The sequence below is a fragment of the Typopeltis vanoorti genome, chromosome 6 (assembly GCF_054136105.1).
Source record: "Typopeltis vanoorti isolate ZY-2024b chromosome 6, IOZ_Tvanoo_1.0, whole genome shotgun sequence".
NCBI classification, from domain to species: Eukaryota; Metazoa; Arthropoda; class Arachnida; order Uropygi; family Thelyphonidae; genus Typopeltis; species Typopeltis vanoorti.
Window position 1 is genome coordinate 117,849,280 of NC_143554.1, and position 23,876 is coordinate 117,873,155.

General features: G+C 35.4%; 2 protein-coding genes across 2 annotated transcripts in view; one reads left to right on the plus strand and one right to left on the minus strand.

Moving 5' to 3' along the window:
- Window positions 1–11,666, minus strand: part of fsd (transmembrane protein fates-shifted) — a 47,555-nt gene extending 35,889 nt beyond the window's left edge. Inside the window, exon 1 of the mRNA XM_090393631.1 lies at window positions 11,487–11,666. Coding sequence (XP_090249757.1) covers window positions 11,487–11,538 — 52 coding nt within the window. The 5' untranslated portion in view covers window positions 11,539–11,666. The remainder of the gene's footprint in view (window positions 1–11,486) is intronic.
- A 720-nt stretch (window positions 11,667–12,386) lies between these two features.
- LOC150105860 (liprin-alpha-1-like) overlaps window positions 12,387–23,876 on the plus strand; it is a 394,932-nt gene continuing 383,442 nt past the window's right edge. The window contains exon 1 of the mRNA XM_090394581.1: window positions 12,387–12,632. Within this exon, the coding sequence (XP_090250707.1) occupies window positions 12,387–12,632 (246 nt within the window). The remainder of the gene's footprint in view (window positions 12,633–23,876) is intronic.

A 23,876-nucleotide genomic window follows, 5' to 3' on the forward strand; every position in this document is an offset into this window, starting at 1 on the left:
AATTAATTGTTAATTTAGCTGATTTTTTATTATTAATTAATAACTGATAATTAATTAATTAAACATAATCATTAAATTTTTTCCGCCCAATACAATAAGCATTATTCAGCCATTAGATCAAGGCATAATTGCTACTTTAAAAAAATATTACATTACGCACACTTTTCAATTTATATTGGATAAACTAGAAAATGAATCACTAAGAGTAACTGATGTTTGGAAAAAATTTCTACTTTGGACTGTTAAAATCATGTTGCATCTGCTATCGCTGAAATAAGACCACAAACTTTAAATGCCTGCTGAAAAGCAACTTGGCCTGGATGTGTTGCAAACATTGCAACCATGCAAACATCTACATTATCAGCTGAAATCAGATAATGTAGATGTTTTTACTTTGGCACATGAAATTGGTGGGGAAGGTTTTAATACATTTAGCCAGAACGAGGTAGACGAATTGCTTGTGGACAATGTCTTAAGTGACGATGATATTATTGGATATCGATTAACTTCAGATATCGTCGAAGATCCAGAAAACAATAGTGAAGCGGAAGAAAAACCTGTACCCCTCACTGCAAATATAATTCGAGAAGGTGTTGAACTGTGCAATAAATCACAAATTCCTTCTGAGTGGAAACCTGTAGAAATTTTATTTATTTATGTTTTTAAAGCACAATTCTTAGTGAAGATTACAAATTATCTGTAATAAATTTAGTTTAATCCTTTATCCAAGTGTAAGCAAACAAAGTTTGCACCTGAAAATATCTTCAAGACTGAGGTAAGGTGGTGCAACACCAGGCAATTCCGAACAAAGGTGGACCAAGCTCTCATCACTCCTTGCGGTCATCTATACTGCTATGCATTAAGGGAAAGGCCACTACCCAGACTGGTTTCGACCTTTATTGAGGTCTCGTCAGTGGGAGGCAGACCCAAACGTGGAGATACTAAGGCAGAAGCAATAAAAGAGGTCATATTTACCTATACGAGTTGTCAACAGGTGTACCACCTTATTATTGAATTACTGTCCACACGGTTAGCCTAGTGGCTGTGCGCTTCGCAACCCTGTGACTGACTGGGAAACATAGCTGGTAATTAGTTTACGGAATTAACAACGCATATAAAGTATATTAATTAAAGGCAACTTTAATGAATAACTACTATATTTCGGCAACGTCACGTTGCCATCTTCAGGAACATAAAGATATGGTATGTGCACGCAGGCACTAACAAAAGCAAGAGACTAATATTGTTCCTAAAGTCCTAATGGTGACCTCTGGCGGGCTAAGTTGGTTGTTGGGCTGAAGTTCTCATAATGTAAGTCTATATTCAATTTGGGAGACTTACATTATGAGAACCTCAGCCCAATGGCCAAGACAACCAAATTAGCCTGCCAGAGGGCACCATTAGGACTTGACGAACAATATTAGTCTCTTGCTTTCTTCCTCATTTGCTTTTGTTAGTGCCTGCGTGCACATACCATATCTTTATGTTCCTGAAGATGGCAATGTGAAGTTGCCGAAATATAGAAGTTATTCATTAAAGTTGCCTTTAATTAATATACTTTATATGCGTTGTTAATTCCGTAAACTAATTACCAGCTATGTATGACCAACGTATAAGCCTTGCTACTAGAATTATGACTGGGGAAGGAGTGTCCCAGGTTCGATTCCCGTCGAAGATGTGAGGAATTTGAGGATCTTCCTCAGCCACAGCCAAGTTAGGTCTTGGGCGTGGGCAGTAGCGCTTTTTCTGACAGTTTATCTGGCGTTTTTCATCCCGCAAGCAGGCAAACCGGCCCCATGAACACACATGGATCTACAGCCATAAATACTTAACCCCAATGAGGGGGCTCAACTCGCCCCAATAGGGACAGGGGAGAAAAAAGGGAGGAAACTCCATATGAATAAATAAATAAATTGAATTACTCTGGATTTAGAGAAAGATGTTGGAAGTTTATTTTTCACTTGGTTAGAATATAATAAATTTAGTTTAATCCTTTATCCAAGTGTAAGCAAACAAAGAATGTGCCTGAAAATATCTTCAGGACTGAGGTAAGGTGGTGCAACACCAGGAAACTCCGAGTAAAGGTGGACCAAGCTCTCATCACTCCTTGTCTCAGTATACATGTCCGCAAGGAGATGTGCTTTGCATTATGGGAGATACTGAGACAAGGAGTAATGAGAGCTTGGTCCACCTTTTGCTCGAAGTTGCACCACCTTACCTCAGTCCTGAAGATATTTTCAGGTGCAAACTTTGCTTACACTTGGAAAAAGGATTAAACTAAATTTATTATAGTCTAACCAAGTGAAAAATAAACTTCCTACAAATTATCTATTTTTAATGTGTAGCCTTGACGAAAATTGTGCCTAAATAGCTGAAATGTTCTACAGGTTTGAATTCAGAAATTTGTTTTCTATATTTTTGCCTATCCATATCATTTTTGTCTTTTTATTGTTGACTTCCATAGCAAGTTAAGTACAGCAGTTATTCATTTCATGGCATTAACTTATATGGTGGAGCTCCAGTTGAACCGAAATACTAAACTAGCAGCATATAAGATTGTGTTTAAACCAATATTACCCTACAGATCTGCGAGTTAGAAATAAAACTATTAATTGAAGATTAGAGACCACAAAACTCAAAGAGAATTAGAAGACTAAATATATTGGATCAATGGTAAAATTATATCATCATAATCAAATTCTTGATATGCATCCTTAGCAGCCATACAGGATAATTATGTTAATACTACATGAAAAAGGTACACCATATCATAATGTATAATGATGGTACAACAATGTAGAAAGTTTTTTTTTTTTTTTTACCTTGGGTATAATATACGTTAAAGAAACCAAGCTATTTTATATATATAAACTTGGTTTTAATTCAATTTCCCAAGTAAGCAAACAGACAAGTAAGTCAAGTTTTCGTCTGCACATAGTGCAAGTCTGAGGCAACTTGTGGTAAAGGTGGAATAAGCTTTGATCACTATTCTTAGTATTTACCCCTAATGAAAAGCACATCTCCACAAGGAGATGTATGATGCTATGCATTAAAGGAAAGGGCCACTACCCAGACTGGTTTCGACCTTTATTGAGGTCTCATCAGTGGGAGCCAGGCTTAGAAATACCAAGGTTTAAGTAATACAGAGCTTATAAAGTTTCAAATATCAAGTTTGCTTACTTGGGAAATAGGATTAAAACCAAGTTTATATATATATAAAATAGCTTGGTTTCTTTAACGTATATTATACCCAAGGTAAAAAAAAAAAAAAAAAAAAAAAAAACTTTCTACATCTATCTCTCATTCTGAGATTTTTATTTAATAAGGTCAAAGCACCTTATGGCAACTTGTTTTGGTAAAATTTATAAGTTCTGTATTACTTAAACCTTGGTATTTCGAAGCCTGGCTCCCACTGATGAGACTTCAATAAAGGTCGAAACCGGTCTGGGTAGTGGCCCTTGCCTTTAATGCATAGCATCATACATCTCCACAAGGAGATATGCTTTGCATTGGGGTAAATACTAAGAATAGTGATCAGAGCTTATTCCACCTTTACCACGAGTTGTCTCAGACTTGCATTACGTGCAGGCTCAAACTTGTCTGTTTCCTTATTTGGGAAATAGGATTAAAACCAAGTTTATATATACAAAATAGCTTGGTTTCTTTAACAGATGGTACAACAATGTAAAATCATATAATGAACATACTAAAAAGAAACTTGGCATGTTGGCATTTATGACTAATGTGAAGCGATATGATACCTCTCAAGAGTACATTAGGAAATGTGAATTAAGAGGATTGCACTTAAAGGGTTCACTTTAAGTGCAACAATTGGTAAGTGAATATTATCAATTTCATGTGGGGGAGCAATCCCCCATTTGAGGATTGCTTGTTACACAAAAAATAAATAATAAAACCCCCTAATCTTGCTTTTGTTCTGTTTGTCTCAGAACTAATTATTAAGTAATATTTTCTTAGTTATATAACAGTCTAGTCAGATAATTAAATCTTTTAGTTGCAAAACTATTTTATTTTATTTTTTTGTCTGCACTATGAAGTTTGCTGCATGTAGATTATGACTATAAAAAAAAACCTTATTATTTTGTTAAAATTTTAAAATTTATTAAAATTTAATGTTTTCTAACAAGATTTTCATACATACTGGTTCTTCGATGCTTTGCTAATGGAAAGCATTGAAGAACCAGTATGTATGAAAATCTTGAAGAAGTCACTCGGTGTCATGTTCTTCTGCCCAAAATGCCAGCTTGGTTGGCTGAGTGTATGACACAGCTCTCCAAACCAATAGGTTGTAGGTTCAAATTTCATCTCAGGCATGATGTTTGTCAATGCCTACTCTAGACAAGCATCATAGGGTGCAAATGTCAAGTTGCATTTTACATAAAGTTAGTTTCCAAAAACTGAGAACTAGTGTACAGCAATATTCTTTATTTCTTTTATGATTCATTGTGGTTCATGGATAGGCACAACATATAGCTCTCACAGCCAAGTCAGCCCAATTTTCATGAGGTGTGGCACATTTCCACTAATGGAGCTCTGGTGCCATCAGTGAGAAATCCTGTCAGAGGATACATTCTTAATTGAAAGAAATGCAAACTAGACCTATTAGGTGATAGCTGACCTTTGCTGCTGGGTGAAACACCACCACGTTTACTGAAGTGGGAAAGCAGTAATGCATTTGATTCCCCAGCAAGAGTGCCAGCTTCTGTCTCCCAACCATCTAGCATGCAGTGTTCAGTGATATCCTTTGAGGGCATGCCAAAACATACTATGGAGATTAAGAGTCTCCCATTTATGAGGATACAGCAGTAAAGTCATTTTACATGCTAGCTGCCAGATAGTATACAAGCCCGAACCTGGTAGTTCAGTCAGCACCAATCAGCTGGTGCACAATTTCACTGTCGAATACCTGCTAGACTGTGCCTGGAGAAAGCCCATGTTGTTGTATGCAAGAGGCAACTGTCGAGGTTAGGTTATTGCATGCAGACTAGATGTTTATTTCTCTATTGGCAACATATCTAATAGTATCTGCTTTCACTGCATGTTCCCCTGCAAATTTTCTTTTCACCTCTTAATAAATATCATCATGACAAACTTAAACAGCTAGTGTCACTGTTGTTTAAAATAAAAAAATAAATAAAAACCTTTAGAAAATTCTTCCATATAACATTCATGACATAAACACCAACTTAAATTATGTGCACTTGCACCTACAGACATCTAATCCTGTTTTTGATCAGAATCCCAAATTACTGCCACAATAACCACAGTCCATCTTAACTGTCCAAACTATACTGTGATTCCTTCTGCCACAAAAATAGTACTCATGCATTTATGCAATCTGATATTCCTTGTCAGAAGTGCCTAACTTGAATTTCTTCTAGTCTTTCTGTGGCTTAAGATTTCTTTTCCTTATTATGTATCAATCATCTACAGTTTGCCACTCTCTCCCAAATGTGAAAATCATTTTGACTGCTTTAAAATCACATCAATGAAGTTTGATTTTCTGCAACTCAGTTAACTTAACAAAGAAATTATCTTCCTTGATAATTTGTCCAAAATTTCAACTTCCTTTTCCAATTCACTGACTAAGGTGGAAGAGATTCTGATCTATTTTCTATAAACAACTCAAAGCAAACTATTCGCCTACCAACCATAATACCCTACAATTGTTTCCACTCACTCAACACTTAATCTCTCCTCTTGGTCATTCAGATCATGCCTTCATACAAGTCTCATCTCTAGAGGAACACTCTCCCTTTAGCCATTCACAACTCTGTATTCTTTGGCATTACATTACAACAATGCTAAATGGGAAGATCTGAGACTTTTGCACCTCTTTTTCATAATCAGAACTGCTGTTTCCAGTTCCATTCTCTAGATACTAATACTTGTAACTGTGACAGAAATCCAAGCCATAGCTTTCCATGAAGTGTACTAGTGCAGTACACACACATCATCATATCATCTCTGTCCAGAAGGTTGATCAGCATATCTCTCCACCAATTTCGTTCCTGTGCCTCCCTTGCAGATTCCTCACATGTCAGATATGTCCAGTTCTTAAGACACACCCACCCACAAAAAAAAGCATATTACAAGTGGCTGGTGAAAAAAAAAAACTCCAGTTTTATATTTATATACAGACTACAGTGAAGCCTGTAACACTTGCAAAACAATCATTAACAAGGTCATGTCTGACTCTGAAAGAGCTAAATGTAGAAAAACTCTGCCTATGCCAATGTTAGTGATACCTTCTAGCACTAAAATTAATCTTAATTTTATTTTAACAAGGAAGTGGTCACTGCTTATTTCATATCCTCTGTGAACTCTAACATCTAGTGAAAATTTTGATGTCTTTTCATTTAATATGAAGTAATCTAATATTGATTTCCATCCTCTTGCTGCCCAAGTTTATTTATGTATGTCTTTATGTTTATAGAAGGAATTCATTATTTTTAGGTTATTATAAACTACAAAGTCAATCAATTTTTTACCATTCCTGTTTAGAGTATGTTCTCCATGTATTCCTATATTAGTATTAATTTTTCTGTTTCCAATTCTTGCATTTAAGTCTCCTGTTAAAATTATATAATCATTTTTATTTATTTTATTATATATGTTTTGTAGCTGATTATAAAAATCAATATTATCCTGTTCTCTTCCTTCTTCTGGGGCATATCAACAAGTTATTGTTAAATAGCCTCTATCTATTTTTATTCTAGCTTCTATTATTCTTTCATTCCATAATTTAAAATGTTTTAACTGTTTTGAAAGGGAGTTATGAATCCAAATCATGACTCCTGCTTGTGCACTTTGGTCTCTGTCGACTCCACTGTATATCACATTAAAATTTTCAGTTCTCATAGTTCCTTTTAATTTCTTTTTTGTTTCAGTGATTACTGCTATTTTAAAATTTCTTTCATTTAATAACTGGTCTAATTCTATTTCTTTATATGCTATTCCTCTTACATTCCAGTTTGCTATGTGTATTATATTTTGTCATTTCCATTTTCATTTTCCCTTTTCCATTCCAGGGTCGTTTCCCATAGATTCAATCCGATTATCTTTTTCTGTCAGCTTACAAGTAGTCAAACATCAAGATTATCTACTGATCTCCATACCATCTTTTTGATGGAATGACAACTATCTAGTCGCATTTAATGGTTCCAATGCATTTTGTCTTTTTTCTTTCATGAAAGACTTTAGTTCTTCTCCTTACCTTTGATAATATTAAACTTACCAGTCAACTGACAGTTACTGCTAGCCTTTTCTAGCATAAACACATAACTTATATGACATTGTCTTCAAATTCTTTTTCACTAAATAAATAACATTTCATCTATCTAGCTACTTACTCTATACAAATAACACATCTACTCAATTTTGGAATGCTGCCCTCACACTGTTGATGGTGCATAAATACACTGAAAATTCTTGACTCTGTTCAGAAAAGGACAGTTTGGCCAAATTGCCCCCTCTTTCTTACAGATTAGTCAATGCCCATAGTGGATCAGTTTCCTTTCTATATACTTGAAGTACTGAATTGGCATCCTTGTCCCACAAGCAACAGCTGCTTAAAATCCTTTTACAGATGAATTGATGACTCACTGAATATGTTACTCCCATTCATCTTTCATTCCATCTAACTTGATTGTGTGGAATAGCTTCATGAAGTATTCCCTAAAAACTACAACCTCCAACTGATTAAAACATTACTTTTTTCTCTTGACCTCAGCACACACAGCATCGATGCAATTTGCTAAAGCTCTATGTACGTACATATGTATGTATATATATAAAGAGTAAATACATAGAAATTATTTTTAAAATGCATATATATACACTGCTTGGAAAGAAGTCAATGGACACCATAGTGTCAGGAACAAACAGCCATGGTGCTCATCTTAATAAGATATAGGACCTCCTTACGCTGTAATGACTACAGTAGTCATACGGGGGGAGGGGGGCTACAATGTAATGAGGTCCTGGACTGTTGTGGGAGTATGTCCTTGACCTCACCCAACACTCCAGTATATCCCACAGATGTTCAATATGGCTGAGATCAGAACTTTGTGGAGGTCAGTCAAGTGTAGTAATGTTCATGTCCACAAACCACACAGTTATAGTATCAGCCTTCATGGTGCATTGTGCCATGACACAGTGCATTGTCTTGCTGAAAGAGATAACAGTCAGACATAGACATGCCACAAAGTAGGGAGCATTGCATTGTCCAGATACCTCTTGGAGTTTGATGTTCGTGGCACCACAAACATAGGTCCAAGGCCAAACCAGGAAAAACAGAACCATACCATCACACTACCATCTCCGAAATTCATAGTTGAATAGTTGGGGTTATGCACTATGGTGAGAGAGAGGTTCATCAGGCATCCATCATACCAGTCCATCTGTTCGGTAGAGGGCATAGCATGATTCATTGCTCTATAACACAGCTTTCCAAGCTTCCACATCTTGCTATACATGCTATTTGCAGTACCAAACATGATATTGCACATTGGTTCGGGTAATGTGGGATTTCCATATTGGGATCCTACTATGTAAACCCATATTGTGAGCCTCGCTTCTAAATGTTTTTATGTGCAGATTCCTGTTCCAATTGATACCTGATCTCCACATTCAACATGTCAGCCAACAAATGGCAGTTTTTACAAATTCTTCGTAGAACCCTACAGTCATGTTCGGTGAGTGTAGTGGGTTGTTCACTGTGGGTAACATTGCAGTTGACTCCCTGCGCTTCCATCTCAAAATAGTATCACTGGCTGTTGATCCGGGATGGCCCAATTTGTATGCAATTTGCTTAACAGATAAGCCTCTAACATGGCATTCTACCACAATGCCTCTTTCCAACTATCAGTTCCCTTCTTTAAGCCATTTCACCCAGACAAGCTGAACTGACTTAACATCATCATATTCCTCCAATTTGTACTGGCTACAAATATGTGACACGACACGATGCACCTTGCCCATTTAGGTGTTCACTAACTTTTCTTGGAAATTTTTTTTCCCACTTGGTTAGACTATAATAAATTTAGTTTAATCCTTTACCCAAGTGTAAGCAAACAAAGTTTATGCCTGAAGTATCTTCAGGACTGAGGCAACTCATGGTAAAACTCATGGATGTGTTTTGCATTATGAGAGGGACTAAGAAAAGTGATGAGAGCTTGGTCCATCTTCACCACGAGTTGCCTCAGTCCTGAAGAAACTTCAGGTGCAAACTTTATTTGCTCACACTTGGATCAAGGATTAAACTAAATTTACTAACTTTTTTCCAACCAATATGTGTGTACTCACATGCATGAGAAGGCTTTAATGATATTAAATGGCATCAAAATAAAGATAATTAAGTCCGAAAAGAACATGATCGGTGAAATATGAGTACTTTAAAGAAGCAGAACCAACCAACCATAGATTTGACATATACAGTGTGAGCTGCATATGTCAAAATTAATAGCCATAATTAGACTGTACTTAAATAAAAGAGAATAAGAATCTCCTAAACTTTCAGTAAAAATAATACAATGATCTTAGAGCTAAGTCATACAAAAGACCTATAAACTTTTCAAATATTTTTTTTAATTTGAAAAGACACATTTGGATGAGATTATCTCAACCAAAAGGATTGGATAAAGGATGAAACCAAGAATATAATTTCTTGGCATATTTAATTTAAGGAGTTTGAGTGTAATTGTCAATGTGTTGGACCTTCCAGGGATTAAAACCATTTAACTGCATGATGCTTTTGATGATGTCCAGCTCTTATTGTTGGTCACCCTGGGGTTGGAACAGATATATTCAACAGGATTTTGTACATCACCCATTAAAAAAAAAAAAAATCTCAATGGGATGCACTTTATCTGTTCAAATTCTGATGACCTACAAGAACTAGACACTATCAAAAGAATCAAGCAGTTTAACCCTCCCCCCCACCCAAAGATACAACATTTTGATATTTACAGTCTAAATTCCTATAACTAACACTGAGTTGTAACAGATATATTCAACAGGATTTTGTACATCACCCATTAAAAAAAAAAAAAATCTAAATGGGATGCACTTTATCTGTTCAAATTCTGATGACCTACAAGAACTAGACACTATCAAAAGAATCAAGCAGTTTAACCCTCCCCCACCCAAAGATACAACATTTTGATATTTACAGTCTAAATTCCTATAACTAACATTGAGTAGGGTTCTAATCTCCTAAGTTTTGATATAGCTGAAATCCAATCTCAAGCACTCTTCTTTCCTATCAACAAACTGTTGACTTAACTGCCATCTACCAAGGATCAATTTTCATCACTGTTTCTCCAGGAAGTTCATCAAATGCTGCCTTATGAATGCACAACTTGTAGCAATGTGAAGTACATTGTTGTTCTATCTCTTGAACTATAATAATTTGCTGATGGTCAGTAATTTCTGATACCATTCTGATATGATATTATTTCTTACCATTAAAACTTGCCTGTGTATACATGTGTTAAAAAATCATTTACCTATGCCACAATCCATTAAAACCATGGATAGGGAATGCAGGAATCCACTTTGCTGTTCTTATATATTTACTATTTTCCCTAGCTTGAATGGTAACGTTAGTTCACCTTGGGTGGAAAATAATTACAATTCTGAGAAATATTTATTTTACTATTTTTTATATTCTTTCCACAGGCACCATTCATAGCAGTTATCTTTCACGTAAAAGTACAAAACAAACTTTTTGTACTTCATGGATGGAAAGCATTTTCCATCAAAATGGGTACAATGATTTCAGAAGAAACTGGGACGGGTTATCATTATGCCAAAGCTACTAAAACTATGATCTGCTTAAATATGTTCTCCAGTCAATTTGTCTATTTTATGGGATAAAAGACTGTTTGGGATAAGAAAAAAATTAGGCCCGTCCATATGAGACTGGTTAATTTACTTTTAGTTAAAAATCACGTTCTTAAAATATTCCACCTATTCCTCAGATGGATTCAAACTCATGTTTTTACACCAAAGGTCACCGTTGCTATAGTGGCTCTCTTCAGAATAATGTACTGTATATGCAGTTATTTTAAAACCAGGGAGGTTTACTGTTGAACTATTATAATATTTACAAAACTGTGCATAAAAATTTTACAATTCTCACTCAAAATTAAAGTTTGTTGTCGCATCTGTTTGATGTTTAAGTAACATTTTTAGATTGGCAGTCAGCAAAGATATACATTCGTACGCACTTTCCTCCGCGCATTCACTTATCCATTTTCTTCAAAAGAAAAACATAATGATGAATTTGTAAATATATAAAAACAAATACGCATGCAGTTTTACTTTTTTTTTTTCTACAAAATCATTTTACGACGTGCTATTTTAATTTTCTGCCGTTCCCAACTCATATGGTAGTTGAAACCGGAACAGCCGGCTGCGTAGCGAAATCTTGAAAACACACACACTAGAAAATATCAACTTACCTGTATTTTCAAAAGGCAAACTTCCAGTCCCCTTCTTTCCACTCCTCGGCATAGTAAGAAGACGTTTGATTTTTTTCCTAAGCACTTCCTCCAGCTATACATGATGGACAACAAGAAAAACAGAATAAACAAAAAATATAATCTACTCTAAAGTACAAACCCCCCAACTTAGTAGCCATACTTTCGTTTAACGCACGGAGAATGCGCAATAGAAATACAACATAACATGACATCATGTTTTCTCGACACCACTGAGTTCAAGGAAGAAATTATGTTTTATGTAATAAAATATAAACTCATTATTTCAAAAATCGAAAAGCTCCCATTTATAAATATATTATTAACTGCAATTAGTTATTACCAATTAAATATGTTCACTTTTTTGATAAGTAATTGTTGTTTAGAGAGTATCTTATAAGGAACTCTGGGAAAGGTGTGAAAGCATCTTGCTCTAATTTTTGAACTGTGTTTACAATTAAAATTACTAAAAGAAATCGGCATAGAAGTATAGAATTGTGAAATCTATAGTTTCTTTACACTGTGAGCTTTCTAGCCGTCTAAATTATGTACAAACCTACAGAGTTAATACGGTGCGAGAAAAACGGCACGGTAAATCCATGTGGTTATCCTCAGAGGCGGGATCACTGGAAACTGCCGTCATCTTCGCCGACCCTTGAAACGCCGGTATCATCACAAGTAGTGTATTCAACCCTTCAGGATAGTTTACGAAAGGAAAATGTGTTTAAAGGTAAAGGACACGAAGTTCTAGAATCCCAAGGACCATTATATTCACAAAAATGCATTTTATTCATTCACTGTATAAAGCAACTTGTAGGTGAAAGTTTTTAAATTAAATTCATTTTAATATTATCGTACTGATAGGCGGAATCAGGCGCGAAAATGTGGAACATGATGTGTGATGTTATGCCAACCATATCAGAAGATGGAATTGGCCAAAGAGGCCAGTTTTCTGGAGATGAAGCAAATTTCGAACAGCTTATGGTTAATATGCTGGATGAGCGTGATAAACTTATGGAAACCCTGCGTGAAACGCAGGAAGCATTAGTAGATACACAGGCGAGGTCCTCAGTTTTAGAAAAAGAGAGAGAATCCTTGCAAAGACAGCTGCAAGCCAATCTTCCACAGGTAACGTCTGTAATATGTTGTGTGTGTGTATGTACAGTGTCTAATTATTGTGTAGTAAAAAGTAGATTTGGAAGATGACAGTGTACAGTGGAATCGGAAAGCAAAGTCCCAAGTACGAAACGAAAAATTATTTTTCATTGAAATTTATTTATATTGAAACTTATTAACTTATGGAGTTATTCGCATGGTTAGTAATATGCTTTTTTTAAAAAAATTTCCATATAGAATTTGCATTATGTATCTTGGTATGTGATACATAATTATTTCACCATTATAGCTTTTATTTCGTATTTTTTAAAATAAAATTTTTGTTTTGGGTATGTATTTTTTCCCGTTTTTCATGATACATTTCATTTTTACTTTTATGTTATGCACAGATATAAAGAATTTGCCCATTTCCTTTTCTAATGTAAATGAAAGTATGCTATGAAATTTAATTTCTGATGGATGATTACCTTTTCACAGGAATGAATATGAGATGAGTCCTGCTTATTTTAATTCTATATTATAAATACCTAGATGAAATTTATGGAATGTGAAAGATTTCCTCCCAGATTATTTAAAAAGCATAATTTTTAAAATCTGCTTCAGAATTTTGCCAAATTACTAAAATAACTTTCTCTGGCTAAATCAGGGAAAAGCATTGGCTGTTTTAGAATTGCTCTACATCACTATCAATTTTTCTAAAAAAAAAAAAAAAAACATAACAGGAAGTAGGAATTTTTGTTTACGTCATTCTTATTGTAAAAAATAACATTATGGTACTTTTATTATTTTTATGAAAATATAAATATTATAATTTTGTGTTTGAGTATTAATCTGATAGATCTGTGTAATGTTGCCTATGAAGATACACTGAGGGAATATGAATTACAGATTTTGGCATGCAAGGTTTTTGGAAGAATTATTAGCATAGGCGAGAGGAGAATTTTCATAACATGATGGTGGCAGATAAAGAACCATCCCTGGCAGATGGGCAAAAGTAGGGAAGTGAGAAGTCAATTTTTATTATGGAAGAGTTATTGAAATCCATTACTTGACCAAGTGGAATGTATATTGATTCTTGGATTTAAAGAAGAGTATGAGTGATAGCGCCTACAATTCTTCCTGGTACTTCATAAAGGTTGATAATAATAATTTACTTTGTGTAAGGTAATCATAAACTGCGCTGGTATTAACATTAGACAAATGTAATTTCTCCATAATGTGCTAGTTAAATTTTGTTTCTAATCTAGTAAGCTTCAGTGAGTAAGAGTTGACAAAATTATTTTTTGCAACTAAAAATATTTATACTGTCATTCTAAATGAATAGTTTTTTTCTCCCATTATATACAAAAGATTTGCAGGAGAAGGCATAAGAGTCATAGAAAATTTTGAAGGAAACACTCTAAATAACAAGCAAAAAAAGTTGTAGTAATAACTGAAATTATTAATAAAGTACACTGTATTATATACATAATGTGTATCAACTTTCTTTTTAAAATTCATTGAATTTGTTTTTGCTGGGCAACATCTTTATAATAAATTTAGTTTAATCTTTTATCCAAGGAGTCGCCTGGTGTTGTACCACTTTACCTCAGTCCTGAAGATACTTTCAGGTGCAAACTTTGTTTGCACACACACTTGGATAAAGGATTAAACTAAATTTATTATAGTCTGACCAAGTGAAAAATAAACTTTCAACGGGCAACATCTTATTTGGTTGAAACTATCCTTGAAACTTTTGGTTTAGTTGTAAACAAAATCCTATAGTTTTTTTTTTTTTAGGGAAGGGGGGATTATATTGTTATTGCCTATATAATATAATTTAGGGGAACAAAATAAAAAATTATAGTCATGAGCAGATGGAAGGGTGACTATCATAGTCTTGTGAGGGAGGAAAAAAACTCCTGTAGTTACTTTTTTGAAAGAATGAACTAATGTGAATGTACCAGTCTAGAAAGAATAAATTAAATGTGAATTGATTTCGATAATGATGAAATAATAATATTATTACTGATTAAGTTATTTAATATTCATGTTATATATACATATATATGCATATATTTTATTAAAAAAAAATTTTTTTTTCATGTGCATCCCACCCTCAAAATTTTGTGAACCTGTCATACATCAGTAACCTGGGTGGGCCAAGAGTTAGATAATCTTGAAACCCTGCTCTAGAGCACCTAAAGATTTCTGCAAATATCATGTCCCAGTGAGATTTAAATTTTGAATCTGTTAATTAGAGAATAGAAATGATATCCACTTGGACAACAAGCCAATGCTGTGTACTTGTCTTAAATATTTATAATATATGTAATTACGTTATTTACATTTAGCATATTAAATACATTTGCCATTCTTAAATCCTTTTCTAGGCTTTGTCATTTTTAAAAATTTGGAATTCATTAAATAAATGATTATTATTAATCATTATTTTTAATTGGTGGTTAAAATTTGAAGCCTGAAATAGTTTGAAAACAAGTACCATGTTTGGTCTCTACAGCAAGGCTATTATAGAATATTAAGATTTATTATGTAATCCTTAACCCATCTACAATACTAATATACTAACAGGTTTTTGATCTTTCATAGGTGTGATCAGTGAAAATGTCTTTGGGTTGTATTGATTATTCAGGCAGCACTATTTAGTAAGATATGTATCAATCAGGCTGTACAGTTGAATGTGTTATATTAAGTCTGTCACATTATTAATGAAAGTATTTGTAAATATGCTGTTTATATTTTCCATTTGAAAATATAAACAGTACACATTTCTTTTGTATATGGGTTTATAATTGTAATGTGACTTCCATTATGAAAATTAAGTTGTTGCAAGAAGTGGAATATTCTGATTGTACTGTCAAGTGCTAAATGTCTAGTGCAGCAGAATTTAGATTATTAGAAGGAAAGTGTTATGTAGATGGCACAGCCCAGTCCACATGCTACTACCACAAAAATTTCTGGTCCCATGTTTTGTATATCACGTTTTACAAATGTTATACAAGGTGGGATTTTATCGTGTATTGGTGCTGGTAAACATATCAGGTGGTTAAAATTTTGCCATTTGGTACAATGCACAGCCATGCATACATCAATTTTTTTTAACATATAAAACACGATTAACTTGTAATGGAACCAAATTGCTAAAAATTCCCATTGCCTGTGTGCATGTGTAGATTGGTAACCAGCTGATTGGACTGTATATCTTCCTACATAATGTGACAATTTACACTTGATTTTTGCAAAAGAAATTGTGTTTCACTGTAAACAAAGAAATTCTGTCAGTATAATAGAAATCCTCATATTTTACTAGGAACATTACACAGTATCACAGCCAGCAATTTGTTGGTTGATGAATGATGTGGCAGTTCAATTAATTGGTGCAAGATCTCCATGCTTGATTTCTGTGTTGGAAGTATACAAAAAAAAAAAAAAAAGATAGTGAACTCGAGATGAATTCAAGAGAGAGAGAAAAAGGATCTAATTTAACAGATTTTTAATTTTTGATGCTACAAGATGCATTAAGAATCTTCATAAAGTTTGATAGACTTCTCATCATGAAATGAGTCAATATGTGTGCAAGATGATGGTTGCCATTTTGAACATTCTTGAATTGCACTGGAATGCAATAAAAATAATACTTTTTTTTTAATTTTTTTCCACCTAGTAAAGAAATTTGTTCAAGTCAAGTTAAGCTATGTTTAAGGTATCCGTAATCTCATGACTGTTGATAATTGAAAATCCCACGGTTGCACGATTACAGTTCTCAACTTACATTTCAAACAACTCTAGATGGAAAACAATTCAGAACCTTTCTCAAGCTGTGGAAAAACATACCATTCTAACATATTCTGTTTAGAAGGTATATTGCATGTGTGGTGGCAAAGACTGCACATCATATTGCTGCTATGATAAGGAGTGCACTGATGTGTAGGAATAAAGAGGTGGTTGTGCCATTGTATAAAGCACTTGTCAGACCACACTTGTACTATATGCGAGTTGAATGAACCTCACGTGATGAGTGTGCAGACTCCATCGGGGGATGGAGGGTATAATATCAAAAAAATTAAAAAAAAAACAGCACTAATATTTTTTTTTCTCTGCAAAGAAAACCAAGATTAACACATGCCTGTGTGTATATACGCATGCATGCATACATAACCACTTATTCTTCACTTTTGGCTGAATCTAATTCATGGTCTAGATATGCAGTGGATAATTAAAACCCCAAGTTTGACAGTTTTGCATCTTTCCTGAAATGTTGTTTTGTCTGACAATATAAATGTTCATGAAAAAGAAACTGTCCTTTTTTCCATCTTTTCACATATCTACACAATTATATTAAAATGTACTTTTGATATACTAAATGATCTACAACTTATAGGGCTATGCCACATTCTTTCATGTAAACAGCAGATCAAACATGCAAGTATTTAATGTTTGTAAAAATGACTTGCGAATGTGAGTTCGCAAGTCATTTTTAGACTTGCGAACTCAAGAGGGTTCTGGGAGATCAAATAGTCTTGATTTTCCATGATTACCATTTACTTAAAATTTATTTTTTATTTTGTTTTTATGATGAGCCCATACATGAGAAGTTGGTTAATTAACTTATTGTACATTAGTAACATGTGTGGGTAGCGGGTTGGGAAAGGAGAAACTTGTTTACATTTGATTTAAAAGCCTGTATATTGTATTCCTTGGGAAACACATTGGGGGGAGGGGGAGACTGTTCCACAATACAGCAGAAGCAGAGATGAAGGAGGAGGAAAAGAAACTTGTTCTGTGGGTTTCAAGGTGTACTGTTATAACAGATGTTGGGCAGCAACTGCACATGTTCCAATGGACTTAGTACTAAGTGGGGGAATTATTGATGCTATTTATATACCAAATGCCTGTGCAAAAGTAGGAGGAGTGAGTTGGTAAGAGATGGATTATTAATCTATCTAATTGCTCTCCTCTGTATTGAGTCAAACATTTTGAAGGGGCTCCAAATGTGAGAGCAATATTCAATATCTGAGTAGATTTGTGATTTGTATAAGATTAACAGCTGTTCAGAGGCGAAGTTATGTCTTGAGCACTGAGGAGTTGTGATATGTTTGTACGAGGAGAGGCTTGATGTCAGGGCAATTCCAGATTGTATAGTTGTAACTGCTGTCATTTCTGCATGATGCTAGCACTAATCTTTAGTTGAATGATTATAAATGATATTCTCATTCTGGACAGGATTCAGACCAAGGTCTTTTTTACAAAGGGCATTATTGATGTGAAACAAACTATTTTTACCCTTTCTCTCTCATAATCTCCAGGATTTGCACAAAAGAATTCTGGAATTTTAAATGCAAATATTCATTTCAAAAATGAGGATACAAAAAGTAAAAAACCTGTGAATGACCTTTGTTAAGTAAATTTCTTTTGTTTCTTGTTTCATTAAAAAAATCTATCCATCCATTTATTCGTCTGTCCAAGGATGGGTTGAGTCTCCTCCTAATGAGGGGTTTACTGGCGTATTAATGCAACTGGCATGTCACTCCTCTGCTGCATCAAGTAAGGGCAGTATTCTTGACTGTAACCCGTGTGTGTTCACGGGGCCGGTTTGCCTACTTGTGGGATGAAAAACCCCAGATAAACTAGGGAGAAAAAACCTTGCTGCCCATGCCCAAGACCGGCTAACTTGGCTATGTCTGAGGAAGATCCTTAAGCTCCTCACGTCATCGACGGAAATCGAACCTAGGACACTCCTTCCCCAGGCATATAGTTGCAAAGCCACTAAGCTAACTGCGTGGACATTAAAAAAAAAAATACAAAATAAATTTATTTAATTTTTTAAATATATAACCCCACAAAGAGCCTGTGTAGCTCAGTGGATATGGCGTTTGCACACCACGGCGCTTGGCCGCACGAAGGAAGACTTGGTTTCGAGTCTAGTCGGCGACTAGAGGAAATTTTTCTAAGTCTTTCTTCGACCGGTTCCCGAGTTAGTCGATCTCTGGCACGGGCAAGCGGGTTTTTCCTCCCGGAAACTCGGGTTTTTCGTCCCGTAAACTCAAGAAAATCAACCGTAGAACCCACATTATTTCAGACATTAAATATATTGTGTTAGGGTTAGGGACCACAAGATGGCGGCACATTTGAGCCGTCTCTCTTCACTGTGTACCGCTTAATTAATGATAGCCTTGGGCCATCTATCTCTGATTGGTACCAGTGGAGATTGAACTGCCCACTCAGTCTCCAAAAGTTAGATAAGGCTAAATGGCCTTGCCTACTCCCCTTATACGGGAATAAAAAGACGTTTGCTGATTTTTTTTTTTTTTAATAATAACCCCACACATGAGAGGTTGCAGAACCTATTGCATATCAGCTGGATGTGGTAGGTGGTTAAGGAGAGACTTAATGATGTTTTTTTATAGAAGAGGTGCAGTTGTCTTTTGGAGAAAAAGTGAGGAAGACTGTTTCAGAAGGCAGAGGTAAATGAAATGAAAAAGTAGAATGAGAAGTTGGTTTGGTATTTTTGAAGCTGGTCTCTGAATTTGTTGACTAGAAGCTGTTCTAAGTCTGCTTTTTACAGACTTAGAGGAGAATGGATGAATGACAGAAGCTAGTTCAGCAGGACATTTCCAATGAAAATACTATTGAAAAGATATAAGGTAGATAATAGATAACATTTGTGGGAAAGTGTGATTGGAGCAAGCCTATGAAAGATGCCATCAATGAACTAGATTGTCCTCATTTGGGTAACCTGATGAATTTTTATGGAGGTTTATCATCTCCAAATGTGAGAACAAAATTCTAATGCTGGGTATATTTGGGATTGGTATAGTTTAGCAATCAAAAAAATCAGAAATAGTATCTTATGTAGAAAAGGACACCACATTTTTTGGAGGCTGAGGAGGCAATTAATGTGATTTGGTGTTTATTCCAGGAAATGGCAGAGATATAAATCTGCCATATGTGTATTATCAAAAATAAGAAGAGGTGAAGTAAGATCTTTTTTGCTAGAAAAAAGATAGGATTGTTCTTTGACAATTGAAGTTCATCAAGTTGTTCTCATTCTACTGAAGAATGACAAGGAGATCAATTCTTTAAGCTTGGAGCATTTATGCACTATAAGGTTTGTCAAGTAAAGAGAAGGATTGGAGTATATTGTCATGTGAAAAACTATTGGGTAGGATGAGAAGTCAGCAAGAGATTATTTCTAGAAAAAGAATGTGAGTGAAAGTGTGGTGTCTTAAAGTATTGTGCCATTGATGGTAAAATATGAAGAGAATATAACTGTCTCTTCAGATTTATTATTATACAAGGCTTCACTAGGGAGTTGAAGACATTGAGGGAGAGTCTTCTGGATCACACAGTGCTTGAATACATATCACATATCCCTCTCTCTTTGAAAATGTTCCATTAAGATACATCCATTGATAGCCCATTCATCATACTCACAACCTACCATGAGAAGATCCCAGATCTCATGCCTCTTAACCACATCCTTACTCAGTTTCCAAGGATGACCCCAAGCATCTTACCAATTTATGTTTCTCTCAAGTCTCCTCTCTCTCTCTCTCTTTCTTCTAATTTTCAACTTCAAGGACCACAGTCCCTCATTCTATTCCAAATATGTAGAATTTCATTGGCCTACAATCATCTTAGTTACCTGCTGCTGAATCTTTTATTAGGCTCCTCTGAACCCTGTCAAGATGTAGTCTTATCACAACCCCCTGTACAGAAGAATAACTTTCTTACTTCTATAAGTTAGTCATCTCCTTCTTGCTCCTATAAGTTCTCTTTAACATTGCATTACACGATGTGATGTGTCAACTTAACTATCTTAATAATGCGGCATCTACTCTTTAACTCTGTGGCTACTCTCATTCCTCCCAAGTCTCTGGCTTTACTGATCACTTAGCAAATGACTTGCACTGCTTACAAGATCCTTAGTCTAGAATGTATAACCTTGCATTTCATGCAATTGAACTAACATTCATTGTCATTTTCCTACAGAACCAGTTTGTTCAGATAAGCATGCAATAATTCTATATCAGAAATGTTTTTTACCCTTCATAATTTTACATCATCATCAGCAGGTAATTGTATGTTACTATCCAGACCAACCCCAGTAGCATTAATATACAAATTACACAATAGTGGTCTAATTACAGAACTCTGCAGTACGGCACTGATCACCCTTCTCCATATATTGCTATATGATACCTGTCAGTCAGCACTCTCCTATCTGTCATAAGCCTGTTTTGCATGCCCAATCCTTACAGTTTATGACAACCTCCACTGTGGAATACTGTCATTGCTTTGGCAATCACTTTTCCACAGTGGCAAAATCCAAAACTGTTATATACTTTTCTCATCCATCTCTAAAAGCACTGTTGTAAAATGTAAGTAAATTGCCAAAGCAACACACCTTTAACAAAGTCTTGTAGTCCTCTGTTATAGAGGATCAAGGTGCTACTATATAATTGAGGATGCAGATCATGATTTAGCCTCTTTAGTACCTTAATGATCATTTCAGAGATAACTGATTTATAATTGGTTGTTTCTACTCTAACTCCACCAATGTATAATGAAATTCTTGTCTTCCTTTAAATCATTAGGAACATGTGTATGCTGAGACTCTTTCATGTAATTCTTCTTCAGCATTTTGACTGCTAATGGATCTGTCTAGAATGTATACCTTACTCAAGTGATTGCTTAGCAACTTTATTATTTCTAAATCATCTAACACTTTGACTTTTGCATTCACTAAGGTTATTCTCTTCCTTTATTATTATTGTACAGGCACCTTCATGGAGTCTGATGACTCATCATGGGAGAACCAACACAATCTATCATACCTCTACTTGAATCCATTAACAGACAAAGCACTTACAACTGACTCAGGCAACCCATTCCTCTCTTTCACAACTCTCCAAGCAAAAAATCTAGTCCTCACACCCCTACTAACCACACCTTTATTCAACTTCCAGGGATGATCCCCCTTGTTCTCGCCCCTCCAGCCAAGTGCTGAAACATTTCCCCTTCATCAGTCCTATAAAACTCTTTTGTTTTATAGGCAACTTAAATGTTTCTATCATATCCCCTCTTTTTCTCTTATGAACCAACTTCTGCAATTCACACCCTCACTCTCTTCATAGGGAACATTCCACAGACCACTCACCATCTTGGTCACTTGCCTCTGAATCTTCTCCACTACTTCCTCATCCCCAAGAAATCCAGGAGACCAGACTTGAGCACAGTAATCAAAAAGTTGTGGACGTATCAAGGCCTTATAAAGAGGAATAACTTTCTTATCTCTACTTGTTAGTATGTTTTTCAATAGCCAAGTAATCTTATGGGCTATCTTAGCAATATGTCCTCTAAACTTCAACTTTCCGTCTACCCCCCCCCCCAAATCTAGCTTCACCTATTTCTTGGAGTACAGTGCCAGATGGAACTGTAATCATTAGCATGTGAACACAGTGAAGTCATTAACCTCTATATACGAGTTGCTTAGTCGTGAAGTTACTTCATGCACAAACTTTATTTGCTTACACTTGGATAAAGGATTAAACCAAGAATATAATTTTTTTGCATCTTTGATTTATAGTATAACTAAGTGGAAAAACTCTCAGCATTTATGTACAAATTGAAAGTAGTGGTCCCAGCATTGAACCTTGCCGCACACTTCTAGTCACCTGTTTTTGCCTTGATTCTGCCCCTCCATATACCACTTCTTGATATCTGCCCAGCAGCCACCCTCCTATCCAAATAACCTGTGTCATATTCATCCTCATTTGTTCTAATTTGCATAATAGAGTTCCATGTGGCATTCTGTCAAATCCCTTTGCAAAATCCAGAAGAATCATCATGTAGCCATTTCCTTTATCTAACTCAGTGCTGTTACTTAATCATAAAAAGTTAGTAAATTACTAAGGCATGTTTCCCCTCATACTGTATCATATTTTTATCCGCCCATTCTTGAATTCTCTTTTTGACCAATTTTTCCAGTACTTTTACTGCCATGCCTAGGTTGTTTTTTCACCCAGGAACTTGGGTTTTTCATCCCCCCAGAACAGGACTGGCCCCATGAACATACGTGGATTACAGTCAGGAATACCTGAGACCCAGCCATAGGCCTGATTCATCAGCTATGCTGGTCCTGAGCCCGGATAAAATTAGGGGGATTGAGATGGTGCCATACTTTCCTGTAAAAGGGGGCTTCACGGCTGTTGTATCATCATGCGAAATAATAAAAAACCACCATGCCTGAAATACTTCATCAATAATTGTTACTGCAGTCTTATGCAATGGAATTAATTTGCCCTCTTTTCACTCCCTTGGAACTCTACCACAGCTAAGACTTAAAGAGTCAGAGGCATTGCCAGTCCTCTTGCACATTCTCACAAAACCGGAGCTGATATCCCATCTCGTTCTACAGCTATATTTACATTGAGATTCTGCAATATCTAAGAATCTCCAATTCCTCTACCTCTGTTTCCATATTTGTGTCTGCCACATATGTTAAAGTAGTCACCTCACTAGGATGATATACTCTTACAAAGTGGTCACTCAGTAACTCAACTATTTTATCTGCTTCTGTCACCTTGTGACCATCATCACTCATCAAGGTTAGTCTTCCGTAGTCATTATTTCTTTTACTTTGTCACATACCGAAAGAACTCTTTTGGATTTTGTTTGGCCTAATCAGCTAGATTATTCTCATAATCTGATTTTGCCATGCTGGTCACCTTTCTTGCCTGAGTCTTATGCTTTGTGAGTTTGCTGGTCACTTTTCTCTTTATATACACTCCACAGCATTTTCTTCTTCTGCAGCTCATGCTTAATGATATTAATCATCCATCTAACTCCTACCCGATTAACCCTCCTTACCCTAGGTATACAATTTAATACTGCTTCCTCTAAATGATCCTTAATTATAATCTGTGCACTACTAACATCCTTACCCTGCAGTGTTTTATGGCGTGGCACAGATTTAAACTTCTTCCTAAGCTTCTCATAATAACATTACCTGCTTTGTAGTTCCACACACCCACACATACCCCTTCTTGACAGAATATTCCTCATATTTTACAATCTCCCAAGTCAAAACTGCATAGTCACTTTCACCAATCAGAGGCAATGTGGTTACCTTGGTGATGGATTAGCTCTTCTGATTCTATGACCAGATCCAATACTCTCACATCCCTAGTCTCCCTCTATCACATGCTGTCTCAAGTAATTATGTCTCAATAGGTGTTGAAATTCCATTTTCTT